This window comes from Phyllostomus hastatus, unplaced genomic scaffold (assembly GCF_019186645.2).
Source record: "Phyllostomus hastatus isolate PE091 unplaced genomic scaffold, TTU_PhHast_1.1 phas_scaffold_78, whole genome shotgun sequence".
Taxonomy (NCBI): Eukaryota; Metazoa; Chordata; class Mammalia; order Chiroptera; family Phyllostomidae; genus Phyllostomus; species Phyllostomus hastatus.
This window is the reverse complement of record NW_025334041.1, coordinates 92,366,438-92,384,353: the sequence shown is the minus strand read 5'-3', so window position 1 is coordinate 92,384,353 and position 17,916 is coordinate 92,366,438. Positions and strand designations below refer to the sequence as shown.

At 51.4% G+C, this 17,916-nt stretch overlaps 2 protein-coding genes and 1 long non-coding RNA gene across 14 annotated transcripts in view; 2 read left to right on the top strand and 1 right to left on the bottom strand.

The window, feature by feature from the left end:
- EHBP1 (EH domain binding protein 1) overlaps nucleotides 1–5,481 on the top strand; it is a 364,981-nt gene extending 359,500 nt beyond the window's left edge. For all 8 annotated transcript variants that reach the window (XM_045827361.1, XM_045827362.1, XM_045827367.1 and 5 more), the window contains 2 exons: nucleotides 4,115–4,229; nucleotides 4,445–5,481. In XM_045827361.1, coding sequence (XP_045683317.1) covers nucleotides 4,115–4,229; nucleotides 4,445–4,535 — 206 coding nt within the window. In that variant the 3' untranslated portion in view covers nucleotides 4,536–5,481. The remainder of the gene's footprint in view (nucleotides 1–4,114; nucleotides 4,230–4,444) is intronic.
- LOC123811377 lies at nucleotides 1,953–6,821 on the bottom strand. Its single transcript, XR_006784381.1, has 3 exons — nucleotides 6,158–6,821; nucleotides 5,476–5,642; nucleotides 1,953–3,919 (listed from the first exon to the last, which is right to left on the bottom strand). It is a non-coding gene; the product is annotated as an uncharacterized LOC123811377 (long non-coding RNA).
- Nucleotides 6,822–9,017: 2,196 nt separating this feature from the next.
- Nucleotides 9,018–16,558, top strand: OTX1 (orthodenticle homeobox 1). Of its 5 annotated transcripts, none has more exons than XM_045827023.1 (5): nucleotides 9,018–9,117; nucleotides 10,216–10,282; nucleotides 11,795–11,993; nucleotides 12,888–13,039; nucleotides 14,340–16,558. In XM_045827023.1, the coding sequence occupies exons 3-5, from the start codon at nucleotides 11,897–11,899 to the stop codon at nucleotides 15,156–15,158; spliced, it is 1,068 nt and encodes a 355-aa protein (XP_045682979.1). In that variant the 5' UTR covers nucleotides 9,018–9,117; nucleotides 10,216–10,282; nucleotides 11,795–11,896; the 3' UTR covers nucleotides 15,159–16,558. The 5 variants fall into 5 exon arrangements, with proteins under 5 accessions (XP_045682979.1, XP_045682981.1, XP_045682978.1 ...); XM_045827022.1 differs by lacking the exon at nucleotides 9,018–9,117 and adding an exon at nucleotides 9,775–9,857; XM_045827025.1 differs by lacking the exons at nucleotides 9,018–9,117; nucleotides 10,216–10,282 and adding an exon at nucleotides 9,769–9,857.
- Nucleotides 16,559–17,916: the final 1,358 nt, after the last annotated feature.

Sequence of the window (17,916 nt, the reverse complement as noted above, 5' to 3'; positions counted from 1 at the left end):
ATGTAGTAGCCATAAGCTGGTTTTTGTACTAAATAAACTAAAATCTTTTCAAATAAATCTGCTGGAACCATTGACCGCGAGAAAAGCACACAATATTAATAGCCACAGCACATTGAAAGGAATAGGAACAGCTTGGTTTGGGAGCAAAATAATTATAATAATATTCACTACATCCATTCTTCTGAGAATCTATACTCACTTCGGCCTGCTTTTTGCCTTTTTTCCCCCTGAGGTGTTTTTCATAGCAGGAGTTTCACTCTACTGAGCTAAGTTGTAGGATCCCTTAAGCTAACAAACATTTTTCAGATACTTTTCCTATAGTTATTTTTGTTCCGGATTATTTAATGCCCCCTCAGGAAAGATAAGTTCATTTCTGTACACATTGGGGTGGGCTTTTAGAAAGTGGTATGTTCATTTTCTGCACAAGAAATGGATCTTCTCTAGGATTTTGTACATCTTGATTTATTCTTGGCTTAGAGTTTGAAGTGGGTGCTCTTCTAAAGGGATTTATGCATAGGTTCACTATTTTTGTAGTTATGGTTTATATGATAAGCTTTTTATATTTAAAATCAATATGTAATCCTGTGGAGGAGCTTATCCCCTAAAACCCCATTTGTAAATCTATTTTAGCTTTGTTGCACAGCACAACCACAGTCTTCCATAGATTGATTAGGTACAGCAGTAGAATCCTATCAAATGGCCTGCTCTGATGATGATGCAAACTCTTTCAGGATTGCTAGTTGACTGGAACTAAAGATAAGACTTGACTGCAATCCCCCAATGTGCTCTTTACAAAACTAGTGTTAATTTTCATCAAAGTGCCGGCTTATTTTTAGTGGCAAGGTGGAAGGTTTACTACAAGAACTTTAGGTCCTTTCTATGAAAGTGTTTATAGGTATTTCTTTTGCTTTTTTTTTCCAAGGTAATTATCAACTTCAGCAAATAAACTGAATCAGGGAATAAATAATTGGCCCTATATATAAAAAAGAGTTTTTTTAAATTAATAAAACAGTTCAGTGCACATGGACATAAACAGAATGTCTTTATTTCAACACTGGCTCAAATGCAGCATCAGAACTTAATCCTGTTTGTTGTGAGAGGATATGGCTTTTGTAGCAAAAGTATACTGGAATCTTTAAATTAATCAGAACGTATGTTGTAGTCTGCCCAACCCAAAGTCGGTGCATCTAGCTAACTGTGACTGGAGTTATAGGTGAATAATACTTTCTTAAAACATGTAAGAGGTAACACATAAACTTACATACAAGTTTTTAAAATATGACATTGTCTAGTTGAAGCTATCTTAAAAAGGAATTTTTTAATTTTTTAATTTAGACTTATGTGACTCTTGATCAGTTTTAAAGGTACTACATTTTTTTAAAAAACCATCAAGATGATTTACTTAATGTCCCAAACTAGCAGTCGGATAATTATGTGTATATAAAAATTTATTCCCATGAAAAGCAAATCCAAAGAAAAAATAGTTTTTCTAATATAAAATGTGCTCACTACACATAGCTAATTTCTCTATAATGACTAATACTTTGTAGGTAGATATTAATATAGTAATAACAGATTTATTATGAAAAATCTTATTCATTTATGCTGGAACATACTAAATTAACGTCAATTAAATTTGAAATGATGAAAAGTACCTTAATACTTACAACTTTAAAATGTTTTTGTTTCAGTTATAGAAAATTGAGCTTAGAAAAAGTTAAGATTTTTAAAATTACTTTATTTCAGGGGTTAAAAATGTTTTCCCTCATATATATATTGTTAAAACCTTATTTTAAAAAATTAAGGAAATCTTGATATTTATGATTATTAATTAAAGCCTTTAAATCACTGGTCAAGTGCAGAGAAAGGATAACTTAGTTAAGAAATTATGTGTCTGTTAAAATTTTATTATTTCAAAAAAATTTATATTTTTCAATTTAACTATAGTTTTTAAGTGTATGGTGGGGAAAATTTTCCAGTTGTAAAACTCTTATCAAAATGTTTTAGAAATAGAGAATTATAAATTAAAGCTTATAATCAGAATGATTTCTTGTCGGAGTGGAAAAATTGGTAGTCATCAAAGTTAACCATCTTAATAATTATAAAATTCAGTTACACATCTTTTATCAATTTAGCATGTTTTTCTCTGAGTTAACATTTCTAGAACTACAGTTACCTGAAATTAGACTAAATGACCTTTAAGATCTTCCCAACCTGAAGAGGTCTATTAATATATCTGTTGTATAGCATGAGACTGATGAAGAACAAGAACTAGATTAGAAAATTGTCCAGCATTCCTGAAACTCAGTAGCATTTTAATGCAAAGAATAAAATTATGATAGATAGGGCTTTTATTCAGTTTTCTTGTTTCATTATTATTTTAAAATTTGGGGGGTTAGAAAAAATACCTTTCCATAGTAATAGTTTCTTTATTCTTCTCCATACTATAGAATATTTCTTTTTATTAAGTACAGTTTTTTTAAAGATTTTTTTTTTTAATGAGAATGCAATGTGACTGTTTGTGTGATGTTTTGTATTGAATGTGGATAATTAATATATGGCATCTTTCATATATATGTATATATGTTTTTTAGCTTATAGTGAGAGGAATAGTGATAAAATTGAATAAACCATTATAGCTTCATGGTACTATTCTAACCTTTATTGCATGGTGCATCTAATTTTTAATTTGTAAATACAAGATAGAATTCCCTGTAGCACCATTTGCTTTCATAAAGCTGCTGAGCAGTTTGCTGTCTTGAATAAATTTTGCTTTGGAGAGGGTAGGGGGGATTTGAACCAGCACATTCTTGTGTGGTTTCTGAAGATTCACATGGTAACCAGCGGTGTGCATTGTTAGGTTTATCTGAATAAGCACCAGCCATGTGAGTTTTAACATGATTGCCCAGGGCAATGGAGAGAAGAGAGAAACCCGAAAGGATTGCACTTCTTTCTGTTTTTTTGGAAAGTGCCTTCGCTGGGGGGAGGGGGCTGCATGAGTCAGTGGCCACGGCTTGCTTTTTTTTTTTTTTTTAAGTTGGTGTCCTGTTTCCCTCTAGGTCCTCATTTGTTCTGCTATCTGCCTCATCATCTACTTCTTCTTTTCATTGTTTACCTTCCTAATGAGGGAGGCGGGGTAGACTGGGGGTTGATTGACAGCTACAAGCCCTTACAGTCTGGCCAGAGAGCAGTTGGCTTTGGTTTCAAAAGTGCTTTAAATGTTCGATTAGGTCCTGTTTTTATTAAACCAAACTGCTGCTCATCTTAAGGAAATTATCAGACCAGCAAAGATTACGAAATATATTCTTGGACCCTAAAACCAAAAAAACTACCCCTGCCCATGGAAAAGAGACACACTGCCCATCGGATTTTCCAACCTTTAACATGAGGTTTCAAAAAGAAGTATGTGATTTTTCCTTTGCAAAAGTGCTTTGATTTGAAATCCCCAGCCAACCTCTCCAAAAGAAAACTGGCTGTGATGCGATCGAGAGCTGCAGTGTAATATTGCAGAGCAAATTTATTTTTTACTTCAAAGAAAAATGCTAATTAGCCGATTCACTACTTTTAAAGTTATTGTGAAGCATATGGCGCCCAGTGTGAGATACATCCAACTGCTGAAATAGAGCGAGGAGGAAATTAGCGAAGAATGGGCTGTATGGGGTGAGCTTGGGGGTGGGGGAGAATAGGTTCTCAAGCAGATTCTCTAGCCTTTTCAGAATGATTTTATCGCCCATCTCTGCTTCCCGCCTCCTCATTTACCCACATCCCCCACCACCAAGCCTCTGCCGACCTCTTCCGGGCCTCCAGCTCTCCCTCCCCCACTTCGGCTGAAATCAGGTGCGCGCCTCCGCCTCCGGCTGGCCACTGGCTCACACCTGGTCCCCTTTTCTGGTTCCAGCTCAGCCATAGCCATCTCCATCTGTGGGAAATTTTAGAAAGCAGGGTTTTAGAGGTGACATTGTTACTATGACTGACAAACTCTCCGCAAAACACCAGCTAGTGGTTCTGTAATATGGTTTGCGGGGAAATAAAAGGAAACTGGAAAAGGCGGGAAGGGGAGGGAGGGGTCTGCAGAGGTCCTGCGGGTGGATCCTGAGCCTCCTGTCCTGTGCAGACTGGCAGAAGACCGAGGCCCAGAAGCGACGTGAGCAACTCCTGCTGGATGAGCTGGTGGCTCTGGTGAACAAGCGCGACGCGCTCGTCAGGGATCTAGACGCACAAGAGAAGCAGTGAGTGGCGGTGGGGTCGGGGTCGAGGCTCTGCCGCCTGCTGAGGGGCCCACAAGTTTTCGGAAACTTCAGTCCAGAGGTCTCTGGTGGGCCGGGAATCCTCCCGCTGGCCCCTTGATGCTCATACTCTCTGGGGCACTGAGTGCGGGGTGAAAAGGGAGTGCCGGTTTGCCCTCAATGAAGAAAAATAATTTTGTTTCCTGTTCGACTTACAGGGCTGAAGAAGAAGATGAGCATTTGGAGCGAACTCTGGAGCAAAACAAAGGCAAGATGGCCAAGAAAGAAGAGAAATGTGTTCTTCAGTAGCAGCCGGACCAGACTCTTTGCCAACATTTTAGTGTTGGGTCCCCAGACCAGAAAAAGTCAGACGTGTTGTTGATTTAAAACTTTTAACATTTTGTTTGGCTGGATTGTACTTATTTACCACCACCACCACCACCACCCTTTTTCCTCCTTTCCAGATAATATACACAGCTTTAAGGATTTTTTGAGTGGGTTAATCATTTCCTTGAAATTATGTGAAATAGATTCACACAGACACCTTATGAGTGATTAATATTGGAAGTGTTCAAGAAACTATTCAAAGAAGAAAAGAACACCTTACTCTCATTTTTTGATGGGAGGAAATTTGAAAACATTTTTTTGTTGTTAATAGCATAATGATGGTGGGAGGGGGGTAAGGGGGACAAGAAAAATGTCATGAATGATTTTTTCCAGTCCTGCCATATGTAACCCTAAATTTTATAGTTAGATCATACTCAATCTACTTATTAAACTGTGTTCTATTTACCAGTGGGATTTTCTGCCATTGTTTTGCATTTCACTGTAAGGATAGTAGAGTTCCTTTCCTCTGCTTTCCTCAGAGGATGGCCCTTTAACATTATTAGTCTGAGAGACAAGTCCTGTGATTTGAAGGTGAGCTGTGAGGATGGGACTAATTGACATGCATCAGTTTACAAAGAGGTCTTATCTTCTGAGAATGCGCCATCTTTTCTTCTGGATAATTATTTATTACATCTAGCTTGTTTCCTACATTTTGTTGGGTCTCAACATTGGCTCAAGAATGCTGTTAATATTTATTCTGTATTGATAAAAAGTCTGTCTTGCCACTATGAGTAAATCTCCCAATTAATATTTTCTTCTCTTGCATAGCACTGTCATTTTTGTGTGTGAAAATGGTTATCTGTTTATTTATTACATACTGAGGTCATATATAAATTTTCAATAAAAGCAGAAACTTTCTTACCTTAAACACTCTGCTATTTCCTTGCAATGAAACCGACACTGGTTTGAAGAGAAGTTTGTGTGTCTGTAAGACTTTTCATGTGGAAAAAAAAATGGTCTCCTTGAATGCAGGGCAGAATACTGGACTATATTTGGAGCTGAATAAGTTTACACCATCCCGGAGGGGTCCTGCTGACACATGAATTCAAATTGAAAAGCAATTAGTCATATTTTCTTAAGCAGTGTAAACTATCATCTTTTGTAAAGGGTCATCTGTTGTTAAAGATTTGAGGAAATTTCTGATTCCACAGCACTGAAAAATATGCTAATATCTTGATGAATTTTCCACATTATTTTCGGTTGCATTCAGCTGAAGAACTATGATTTCTGATAACTGGTTAGTCTGTAGGTGCTGAAGTAAAAAGAAGAGGGTTATGAAGAGGGAGTGGGCACATGCAGGTATGTGTGTGTATGAGATAAGGGAAAAGGAACTTTTAACAAGAAGTTCTGAGCAACAGAAATTGGTGATTTTATGGCAGTTTCCCATCACTGCTCTAGAGAGGTGTTTGAAACAAAGAAGACTCATTCAACAAGTCTGCAGAAAGAGAAAACAGTCCACTAGCATTTATACTTCTGCCTAGGTCACATACACACACGCATGGATACATACATACATGTACGTACACACAAGCATTTATACATACACAAGTTCCGTTCGAAAAGCATGCAGCCGCCTTCAGTGGCCAGTTTTTCAAAATGAACATAGAAACTTGCTACGGTAGTTTCTTCTTGACAAGGATTTTTAAGTTACTGAAAAGTTATTGGAACTCCATGAAATCAGGTATCTGCCCTCTGCATTAGAGCAGGAGAGCAGAGAGAGCGGCCGCTCTCCCGAGCAGCTCCCAGAAGCTGGCTCGCAGCCCCGGGAAGCCCGCGGACAAAATCGCCCACCCAGAGCAGCCTGGGGTTTGGGCGACCAGCATCACCCACTCCGTTGCCGCTGCGTTCTGGGAACCTTCCCTTCCGAGAAGCCCCACAGAGAGGCGGCTCCCCAAGGCGCCCTCGACCTGCCAAGCCTCAGATCTGCTGCCCCTTCTGCCCCAGGCCCGGTTCTCGCGGGGGTTTCCACGTGGGCTGCTTTGTGGCGCCCTCACGCCCCGCTGTGGCGGCTGAGCGCGGACCCAAGGGACTCGCCAGGTCCGGCCCGCGGCGAGGGCGCTGTGTCCGGATTCCGCGCGTTGGGCCCTGAGGCCGCCCCGCGGGAGCGCAGGCGCGAACCCAGCAATTTCAGAGGCCGGGAACCCGAAAGCCCGCGCTGCGGCCAAAGGAGCTGCGGGCTCGGGGGTCGCCGAGGAGGTGGAGCGGTGGCAGCCGGCGGCTGGGACGCAGTCCTTGGCCGGGTTTAGAGCTTCCGCCCCTGGCCAGTATTCCTCGGCCCCCGAGCCAAACCCCTCCCCCTGTCCCAAGTATCCTCCAGAGTCTGGCGCGGCCTCGAGGTCACCTGGATGCTGGATCCGGGTTCCGGGGCCCAGCTCTCACGCCTCCTCCAGGTCAGGCGGGCCTGGGCTGGGTCGGCTCGCCCTCCCCCTACGATACCCCCTCTTCCCCGCCCCGAGAAGGGGCCATTGCCGAAAACAGTCTCGGCTTCTGGCCAAGCATCTCCCACCTGGACAATTGCCTAGCGACGGCCGCGGCAGTCCTCTACACCGCGAACAAGAAACTTTCATCTCCTCTCCTCTCTTCCCCTCTCCTCTCTTTTCCTCTCCTTCCTCTCTCCTTTCTTTTTCTTCTCTTAATCCCGGGATTTTATGGGTAGAGCATTAGGAAAACTCGCCGGCAAGGTGGGATTAGATAAATACTCTTATTAGGGGCGGGGGTGAGGGAATGGGATCGTGCTACTTGATACCTCCCAACTTCTCCGAGACCGTGGCAGCATCTGTACCCGAGAGCGCCGGGCTCCAGCGTGGCGGGCCCTGGGGACCGCCAGAGCACATTCCAGCGCGCACAGCCTCCCCACCTCTCCGAGTCGGGTCTCGGCCCGGCGCCGCAGTTGCAGGCGAAACAGGGCCGGAGGAAGCAGGAGCCGCAGACGTAGCGGGCTCGGAATGGGGCGCGCACCTCAGCCCTGGGGAGCTAACCAGGGCACACGGCGTGCAGGCCCGGGCTGGGGTAGCTCTGCGCTGGGGACGCAGATGCTTGCCAAGGCGCGCCCCAGGACGCCCGCATTCGCTTCCTCCCCAAACTTGTGCGCTCCAGCCTGCGCCTTTTCCCAGAACTGGAGGAGGGGGTGTATTTCGTTTCTTTCTTTGAACCTCTGCACCATCCAGGTTGGGGGGAGGTTCCGAGCCGCGAGCCTCGCCGGCTATACACCCGGCCGGGGCCTGCGCGAGCCTAAGGTGTGTCCCCGCCGGGGTCAGCGCTGCGCTCTGCGCAGTTTCTTTTCCTTGTTAAGCTTTTCTTTCTCGTGTTTTTTTTCCCTTTTCTTTCGTTTCTTTTATTGTTTTCTCTGTGTGTCTTTCTCTCCCTTTTATGAATGGGCCGCGGTGTCTTTGTTCTGGAGAGAAGCGCCCGTGTCGCTGACTTTTGTGAACCAGAGAAGGATCTTGTAAAACCTCCTTTTCTCCTTCACACTCCCCGCTCCCACCCCTCCTCCTTGGCCCCTTTGATTAGATGTTCCCTCATCGTACAAAAAAAAAATGTAATTTCGTTGGTCTGGCGGCCACTTTCTTTGAACATTAGCTCGCTTTCAGTTCCAACTTCAATTAGAAGGAGTTGATTTTGAGAGATCAACAAAAGAACCGACCAAAGCCTTATTAAAGGTCCTAAGAAGATCTCCCGAGTCCTTTGAGAAGCAGTTAAGGAAACAGTGTGCCCTCCATCATATTCTGTTACCGTATTTTATTCGGACTCCAAAGGAAAGTGTCGCTTGGGGGAGGGGGAAGCACTTTGATGAGCGGCGGCCACGGCCCCTTTTCACTCAGCGGGCTCCCCTTCCCTCTGTTCTCGCCCCGCGCCCGGGCCCTGGTGGGTTCCCGACCCCGCAGCCCAGGCAGCGCCGGCGCTCTCCACCACGATTCGCCCGGCAGCTCCATGACTCGTCCTGACCTCACACCTACTCCAGCCCAAACTTTTCACTCCTCCCGTAGGGGTTGAGGGGAACAAAGATGAAGAAAATGGGGTAGGAATTCCTCGAAAGGCTGTAAAGTTGTGCCTAATATTAAGGAGGAGGTGCCATTTAAAACAACTGCCTTGCTTAGTATTGGTCAGAAAACACGTTTTTTTGCGGGGAGGGGTGGTTTGCGCTTTGCCAAGTCCACTCAGGTCGACGTGTTTGCGAAGTTTGTTCGACTGGGAAATGGGCTTCGGCAGTACGAACTATACGGGGAAATCGCCTCAGGGAGGCTCCTTCTGTGGCAGAAGGGACAGAAAGTGAAGGTGGGGGTCTGTGACCACATTTTCCACTGGACTGTCCCTGGTAGAAGGGGACTGTGAAGGAGACAGAGACAGAGTACGAAAGAGAAAGTTTCCTATCGAAATCTTTCGGTTCAGAAGTAGAGTGTGCAAGGAAGAGGGGACGCTGGCCTGCAACATTGCAGAAGAAGAGTTTAAGATTTGCAAACACCCTTTGTGGGGGTTGGGAACCCCTGGAGACGCCGAGCAGCAGGTAAGTGGCGGGGCCGCGCCCTGCGGGTGCTGCTCCCGAGCGCTGGAGTACTTAGGCGCTGAGGCGGGATCTGCGCACCCGGAGCTCGGCAGAATAGCCTGTGCCGGCACGAGCCGCCCGCGGCATCCGTCTGCAGGTGGCGGCACGGTGGAAGACGCTGGGGACCGCGGCGCCGCGCTAGGGGCTGAGGGCCCGCTCTCCTCCAGCCCGCGGCGCCTAAGTCCTCGCGTCCACAACTCGGCCGCCAAGCCCGGTGGCGCGCGGGGAAGCGAGGGAACCGGTTCTCCACTTCGCCTTCTCTCTGCCACTCCCTCCGGGGCGCTGAAAGGGCGAGAGAAGGGCGGGGGCCCCAGGGCGGCCTAGGGACCCGCGTCCCCCTCCGCAGCCAGGACTCGGGCGCAGCGTGAGCCTGCATCGCCCAGCTCTGAGCTGCGTTTGCCTGCCAAACCCTGGAGTTAGCGCGCGACCCGGGCGGGGCGGGGCGGGCTGGCGGGCTGCGCGGGCGGGGTGCAGGGGGAGGGGGAGGGCGGGGGCGCGCAGAGGTAACCCCGGGCTCGGGCTGCCATTGCCCCGCTCCCTGTCACTCAGCCCGCGCGGGGCCGGGGATTGGCAGCCTATCTCCGTTACGCACTCACCTCGCGTTCACATACCCAGGGAGGGCAGTAGAAAGGTGATCAATCTTCATCAGGCTACATTTCCAATCACCTAAACAACCGAGCAAGACAAGCTACTCCGACAAGGTAAATCGCTTGATTTATTTAGTTTGCAAAGTGCCTCTGCAGGACTTCCCCAGCCCCCACCGCCTCCACGTTGTACGGAGAGTGCAGCGGCCACCGCGAGCAGTCCCCCAACTCAGCTCCTCTCACTCCTACCTTTCCCCTGGGGCCCCTCGGCGCGGTCCGAGGCGAGGTAGTGTCTCGGGAGCTTGTAGGGCTTCGCAAACAAAGTGTCTGCAATAAAGTGAAACCTGGAGGGACTCGCACAAAGCCAGTGGAAAGGAAGGAGAAAGGAGGAGGGAAGTTGAGGAAAGAAAGAAATCTGGGGGTCGTAGACAACCACCAGCCCGGCGGGTAAGTCCTGTGCCGCTCTGTTTTGCAGGTTGGCTGCCCGGCGGGTCGGTGAGGGTGCGAGGTAGATGGTGAGCAGCCGCGACAGCTGAGGGCAGGTAAGGAGAAAGCCGCGGGGCCGCTGGGGCTCTGGTAGCGCGCGGACTGCTCTCACCTCTCTCCCCACCGATTAGTCCCCTCTCCTCGGGTCCCGGCAGGTGGGCGGGGCCGGGGAGCGGCGGGGCGCCCCTCCTGGTGCGCGGCGGACCCCGGAGCTCTGTTGCGGCCCTGCGCCCCCGCCTCCTCCGAAGTAACCGAGATGAAGTACTAAGTTTGAAGAAAGTCTTGAAACTCATGTTGCAGCTTAGCAGAATCGCCTCGGCTGTTTCCCTTTCGTCCCCTTCCCTGAAAATTGGGTTCCCCAGCCCAGGCCATGAATCCGGAAGGGTAGGAACAGGACGCTTCTATAGCTCTAACTTCTCTCCCTGAACTCCCTGGCCCTCGCGGCTCTCAGGCCTGCGCTGAGTTCCCACGAAGCGGGATGAAGCGGCAGGTCTCCTGGGACTCCAATCCACTCCCCTAACACCAGCTCCTTACTCCTGAGAGTAAGCCTCAGGTTCGGGGCAACTGGGGAAACCAGGCTGACCTTCCAGTCCAGGTCAGCGCGAGCGACGCCGCGGAGGCCTAGTACTTAGGTCGCCATAGGGTGCCGGGGCCGGGAGTTCAGCTGGTAGGGAAGACAGGGAGCGCACGGGACCTGCTGCCCCCAAGCCTCCCAAACATGCGAGAGCCCTTGGGGAACTGGTCGGGTCACCTTTCAGCCCCTCGCCTGGATCCTATTGTCCGCCACCAGGACCCGCAGAAAGAAGAACCGGCTTTGAGTTGGTGCAGACAGGCCTGAGGCCCGGGATGGGCACCTTTAACCTAGGGCCGCGTCTTAGAACCTCATTGCTACAGAGGCCCCGTCTGCGTCTTCTGACCGCTTCTGCGGCACCTGGGCCCGTAACTGAGGTTGGAGCGTAGTGAAGTTTCGGGTGAGCAATCTTTCCACGACTGAGCACAGAGAGGCCAACTGGAGGAGTGGCTGTGGGCTCTGGGGTCCGCACCTAGCCTTTGAGACCTTTGGAGGGACGTACTCTCATAAGTGGGCCATGCTTCCCAGAGAGGTAATCTCTACCTTTTCGTCTCGATTTCAAAAAGATTTCAAACAAAACGAAACAACCCCTCATCCTTTGGCTAGCCTGCCGCCCAGGGCGCCTAGTGAACGTTTCCTGGTGCATATGGAGCCGGTTCTTACCGCACTAGAATTTGCTTAGACTTGGGACCTTGCACACTCCGCGGTTCAGGCTCTGACCTCCCCAGCGTGGCCCTGCTTTTAACCTCTCCTCGCGACACCCTAGGAGTATATTTGGCCCATTCTAACCCCGAAAAAGAAGTAGTGGAGATCCAGAAAAGTTTGCTTCTCAAACAAGTCTTGGTCTTTGGTCTAAGGCCTTGTAGAGCCGGGCTGACTGCCCTGTGTAGCTTGTAGCCTGTGTCCCCTCCCCATGCAGAGGCTCCCTGCCTCTGGCAAGACTGGGAAGCCGAGATGGTTGAGAATGACTGTTTCCTTGTGTCTCTTGTCTCCATAGGCCGAGTCCACATACGAAACAGCTTGAAGGACTGAGCGGTGGGAGCCCCGCACTGCGCCAGGCCCCCTGGATCCGTCGGGGCGCCTCCATACGGCTGTTAGCATGATGTCTTACCTCAAACAACCCCCATATGGCATGAATGGGCTGGGCCTTGCCGGGCCCGCCATGGACCTCCTGCATCCCTCCGTGGGCTATCCTGGTGAGCATCAGCCCCTTGGGGACAACCAACCTCTTGGGTTAGAACACACACTTTGTGGCTTTGCAGGCCCAGGGAGCTGGTTGCCTTGACTGTTTATGGTGCTGGGTACAGGGCGGGATGGTGAGGTGGGCCAGGGTGGTGGAAATGGGCAACGTGCACCCTCACCTGTCTCCTGTTGTGACCCCACCACCCGTATAGGGATTCATTTTCCATAGGTGCCTTTTTTTTTGGTGTGTGCGTGTGTGACTCTTTTCCTTTCCCACCAACATTGAACGAGGAAACTAGACACTCACCATGCCCTGGCAAAAAAAGGCGAGCTTCCCTGATGCCAAGCGACTGGCTGAGCTGAGGAAGGGAGTTCTCCCTCCCCTTAGTTGTCCTCAAGACCAGTTGTCTGCACTAGCTTTTGTAGTGCTGTTGTGGATGGCTTGAGAGGGATTCTGGCTTTCTTTCCTAGCTCCCACTTTTTCTTTCACTCCCATTTATTCCCTCAGAAAGAAAAGTGTTTTCCAGGTGGTATGTCTGTGCATCCCTTTCCCACTCTCCAGCCAGGGTGTGTGGTGTGTGTGGTGCGCGCGCGCGCGTGTGTGTGTGTGTGTGTGTGTGTGTGTGTGAAAGAAGGGAGACTGCATACTTTCTCTTCCTTTCTTAACCTCCCAGAGTCAGGGAAGGGGGCAGCCCCGGAGTTTTGATACTGGCTTGAAGTGACACACATGCACTTTCTACCACCTGTGGCCTCTTGGGCTCAGCCTCTAGGGGAGTTTCTTTTGCTCGGAGCTTGGCTTTCTTTTTGCAATGGCTTCTCTCAGGCCTGCGAGGGGCCTGTCCGCACATCCTCTGGCGCGGGTCCTCGTGGTCACAGCTGATTCGAGGTGCTTCTGCGTGTCCCCTCAGCCACCCCCCGGAAGCAGAGGCGGGAGCGCACCACCTTCACGCGCTCTCAGCTGGACGTGCTCGAGGCGCTGTTTGCCAAGACTCGCTACCCTGACATTTTCATGCGCGAGGAGGTGGCGCTCAAGATCAACCTGCCGGAGTCCAGAGTCCAGGTGCGCGCACTGGACGCTCCAGGGTCAGGGTAGGGGCAATGGGGCTAGTAGTAGACCGCTGGGGCGTGGGGTTGGTCTAGTTTGGGGGCGGGCTTACAGACTGAGCAGCCCCTCCCAGACACCCTCCACCACCCCCCAGCAGCTCTGGGCCTGGGCCTGGAAGAGGAAGCAAAGTTAAAGGAACTAGCTTAGAGCCTGGTTTTGGCCCTTGGCCCCGGGGCGTCTTAGGTATCAAAGTCCTTTTTAGGAAGGGGGTGGTGGGAAGACAGAGGAGGCTCTCGCGAAGGTAAATAGCCCTGGGGGTCCGACCATTGCCTCTGTTTCTTGGGCCGCCCCAGGACTTGGCAGTTTCCTTCCGGGTCCTGAATTCTGCCTCAGCCCTTGCCTTGCATCCTGGGGATCCTAGAAATGGAAGAGTGGAGCTTGGCTGGAGCCTCGCGCCCTGTCTGGGAGTGCGTTCCGCGGGTAGCGCCAGTTTGATTAGACGCTTCCTTTGCTCCGAGAAGATGCTGAACGCAAAAACGGGCTTTCGGCTTTGCTGTTTCTGTTTTTGCGATGAAAGAGCTCCGAAAATACTGTTTGGATTATAATTTAGAACTCTCCACAAGGGCCTTTTATCTTGCCTTCTTTCCCCGGAGGTTCGAAAAAAGAACCAGGAATGCAATGCCAAGTACCGGGGCCTTCCAAGATGAGTGAGAACTTCATGATTGACTGTACTGTTTGGTTCCCTCCTCGGAGCCAGAAGCCCAGAGAAACTCTACCCAGGCTTCCTTCCCTAGTCTCCGGAGTACTGCCTCTGTTTAGCTTCCCGACTTTGCTGCTGCTCCCACCCCAACTCTCGCCTGCCCAGCACCGGGCATCCAGGGGCAGACTGGCTCCGACCTCAAACTTGGTGACTGTCCCGTACTTCGCGGCCTGCTCTGTGTCTCTCCACTGTTTCCTGAGCTCTAGGCATAGAAGAAAGGACCTCCAAACATAGCACAAGCTGTTGGGGAGCAGCCAACAGCCGCAGTTTAGAGATGGCCGAACCTGCGGCTGGACAGAAGCATATGTTCCGCCCTAAGGCAGAGTTGCGTTAGGGGTGGGGATGGGGCACATCCCTATTTGGCCTGAGGAGGGTCGTTAAGCATCAGGATGGGGGAGGGTAGAGGAGCTGGGAACGCTGGGTCTGGGTCTGGCAGGGCTAGTGATGGGGAGGGGCGGAGGCGAGTTTCTAGGCGGGGTGGTGGGCCCAAGGGGCGGAGGAGTAGCAAAGTCTACTAGCCTACTGACAAGCTCTCCCCCACCCGGGCTGCCTCAGGTCTGGTTCAAGAACCGTCGTGCCAAATGTCGCCAGCAGCAGCAGAGCGGGAGCGGGACCAAGAGTCGCCCAGCCAAGAAGAAGTCGTCCCCGGTGCGGGAGAGCTCGGGTTCGGAAAGCAGCGGCCAGTTCACACCGCCCGCTGTGTCCAGCTCCGCCTCGTCCTCTAGCTCGGCTTCTAGTGCTTCCACCAACCCAGCGGCTGCAGCGGCTGCAGGCCTGGGTGGGAATCCGGCAGTGGCGGTGCCGTCGTCGTTGAGTACGCCCGCTGCCTCATCCATCTGGAGTCCTGCGTCCATCTCCCCCGGCTCAGCTCCCGCGTCTGTGTCGGTGCCTGAGTCACTGGCCGCGCCTAGTAACGCATCGTGTATGCAGCGCTCGGTAGCCGCAGGCCCGGCCTCGGCCGCAGCCTCTTACCCCATGTCCTACGGCCAGGGCGGCAGCTACGGCCAGGGCTACCCCACACCCTCCTCTTCCTACTTTGGCGGAGTGGACTGCAGCTCCTATCTAGCGCCCATGCACTCGCACCACCACCCCCACCAGCTCAGCCCGATGGCACCCTCCTCCATGGCGGGCCACCATCACCACCATCCCCACGCGCACCACCCACTGAGCCAGTCCTCAGGCCACCACCACCACCACCATCATCACCACCACCAGGGCTACGGCAGCTCGGGGCTCGCCTTCAACTCTGCCGACTGCTTGGATTACAAGGAGCCTGGCGCCGCCGCTGCTTCCTCGGCCTGGAAACTCAACTTCAACTCGCCCGACTGTCTGGACTATAAAGACCAAGCCTCATGGCGGTTCCAGGTATTGTGAGCCCAGGAGAGGGAGAGGAAGAGAAATGAAACTACCTACGCCCTCCTTGGTTCCCGTCCTGTTGCTGCTGCATCGCCCGCCTTTGCCTCAGCTTCTCTAGACATTATTTTCATGCCCCCAAACGATGCCCGTTGCCTGCACTGCCGCTCTCATCTTTGTACCATTTGCTTGGGGCGGGGAGGGGGGTGTGCAAACCCGCCCACCCCTCGGATGAGCGGACTGGTGCTTTGGCCTGTCCCACAAGTTCTATACGGGAGAGCTGCGCCTCTCCCTCTCAGCCCCTGACGAACTTATAAGTCATCCCTTCCCAGTCATTCTGGACAGTTAGTATGCACTTGCAGCCTTCGGAGTTCTTCGCTCTGACTAGCTGTGTGAGCCCTACACTTTTATTTATTCTTTCTGGACTCTGGAGTCACTAACTGGCATGTGTCTGACCACTGGAGTGCACCCACACCGCTCCCAACCACCCACCAAGTGTTCCTCCCGTGCGGGCTGCCGTCCCTTCCTCTGCCCCCCGGCCCCGCTTCCCGCCTGCAGGCCAGAGCTCCCCGGCTTCTCCTCCTTCCCAGCAGGACGGGCTGGGGCCGGGCGGTAGGGAGGGGCGCCCCCCGGCTTCTCACGCTCAGCCCCGCCCTACGTAGAACTGGCTCAAGCTTCCGCCTGTGTGGGAATGCTGTACATAGTGGGGTCCGTCCCAGCGACCACTTACACTTTTTAGTTGCTGTTGGTTGAATGGAGCATATCGTTTTAGCGCCCAGGAAATAGAACTTTAAGATATATACAGATATATACACACACATATATATATAAAACAAAAGCAAAAATATATCCCTCTGTCCCCCTGAAACGATGGCGCTTTTAATTTTTCAGTTGTTGCAAAGCTGCCCTGCCCTCACACTTGTTTCCTATGTGTATTTATTAAAGAGAACCGTTTGGTTCCAGGAAGCCGGGCGCAGAGGACCGGAGGATCTGGGAGTGTGGAGGAAGCAGCCGGGTCAGGCTGCAGGGAAGGGGGCTTAGGCTGGGCTGGGGCGCAGGGCTGAGTCCACCAGGTCTAAGCACAGGGTCGCAGTTCCGCTTTAGAGACCAAAAACGAAAGAAAAAAAAATGAAAATGCAGCATTATGGGAAAACAAACCCAGGCCCCAAACCCCAGTTCCCATTCCTGTCAGCTTCTCTCTCTTTAAGCACCCCCCGCCCCGTTTTGTCTAGTGAGTTCTTAGTGCACCTTCATTCTCTTAAATCTGCGGAGAGCCCGCGCCTGTGTATCAGTTTTGGCTTTGGCCATTTCGTCCAGTAGGTGGGAAAGTAATCCGTAAATTTAATTTGTCCGATGTGAAGATCACAAATTACTTGTTGAAATGTAAGGCAGCCCCCTCCCTCCCTTTATCTACGTTATTTCCCGAAAATAAATGCAGATTAATGAACGGCTTGTCAGTGTGGCTCTTCTGATTCCAGCGCCCGGTCCCGGTCTGGGGAGGGGCAGCGCTAAAAAGGAGGGACACCCCCGTGTTAATAACCCGCGTGTTAATGATCTCTGTGAAGCTGGAGGCCAAAGGATAGGACGGGAAGACGTGGCAAGAGGAGTCCCCAGACACGTCCTCTCAGGGAGTGTCCTCCCGTCACAGTCGGTCCGGCCTCTTCCCCTAGGCGGTTTGACCCCGCACCCCCTCTCGCCATCTCGGGCAGAGACAGGTGTCAGGACTCAATTCCCCAAGCAATTCCTTTCTCTTTAGAGGTTGGAGCAGGAGCCTGGCACTGATTTCTTCACCCTAATTGCCTGCACCAGAAAGGAGAGGGGGAGGGGAAGAGGGTCGGGAGGCGGGAAAGGATAGCTCTGTAATGCTCTCTGAGCTGAGCCAAAAAGGAAAAGAAAAAAAAATTCAAGTCCTGCATGTTGGCAGCAGACAACCTTTCTTTCTGCTGAGCTGCCTGCCCAGGGTGGCTTCACGACGGCTGGGGGATCCGCGTTATTCCTTCCACATGCTATGTCCTTGTAAAGCCTCAGTCCCTTTCCAGAATTAGCTAAATTATCTTTGTTCGTATTGTGAAGTTTAAAACGCAAACACAAAATCTAGAAAGTCGACAATGACGCTTATCACTTTGGCTTGAAGCAGGGAGTCGGAAAGGACGGTTCCACCTTCCCCTGAGGGAAGACAGAGATGGGGTGGAGAAGGGGTGGGATGACCTGCGCTCCACGCACACACAACCCAGAGCCCTGAGCTCCCAAGACTCTGGCCTGAAACCTCCTGGGTGTGAGAAGCCGCTCAACTTTTCGACTACCGAGAAAGGAAATAAGAAAAAAAACGAAAAGTTCCCAGCGAAGTTACCAACACACCCTATTCTTTTTATTCCGTGTGAGACCTGAAAACACAACGTGAGGTCGGGTTTGGAGAGCGACCCCTCCCCCAGGTCCCGCGCGGAGCGAGGGCTCCAGGCTGCGAGCCCCTGCTGGAGAGGAGCCTTCTCGCCGCGTGCTCGTTGCAGACTCCCGAGGCCCGGCCGGGACGCCGTGAGCGTTCCTACTCTGACAGGCCCGTCAGCTCCGACTCTGCAAAGGCCCGCTGGGGGGCGCAGCCGCGGCCCCGCGGACCCGGGCCCCGCGGCGCCACCGGCTGAGGGACACCCAGAGCGCCGAGCCCGGCCGCGCCCGCGCGGGCTCCTCCTTAAATGCCGGCCCAGACCCGCTTGCGTGACGTGCCGCGGCTCCTCGGGTGCGCGGTCAACTCGTGCAGGTGAGGCTGGGCCGGCGGCCGGGC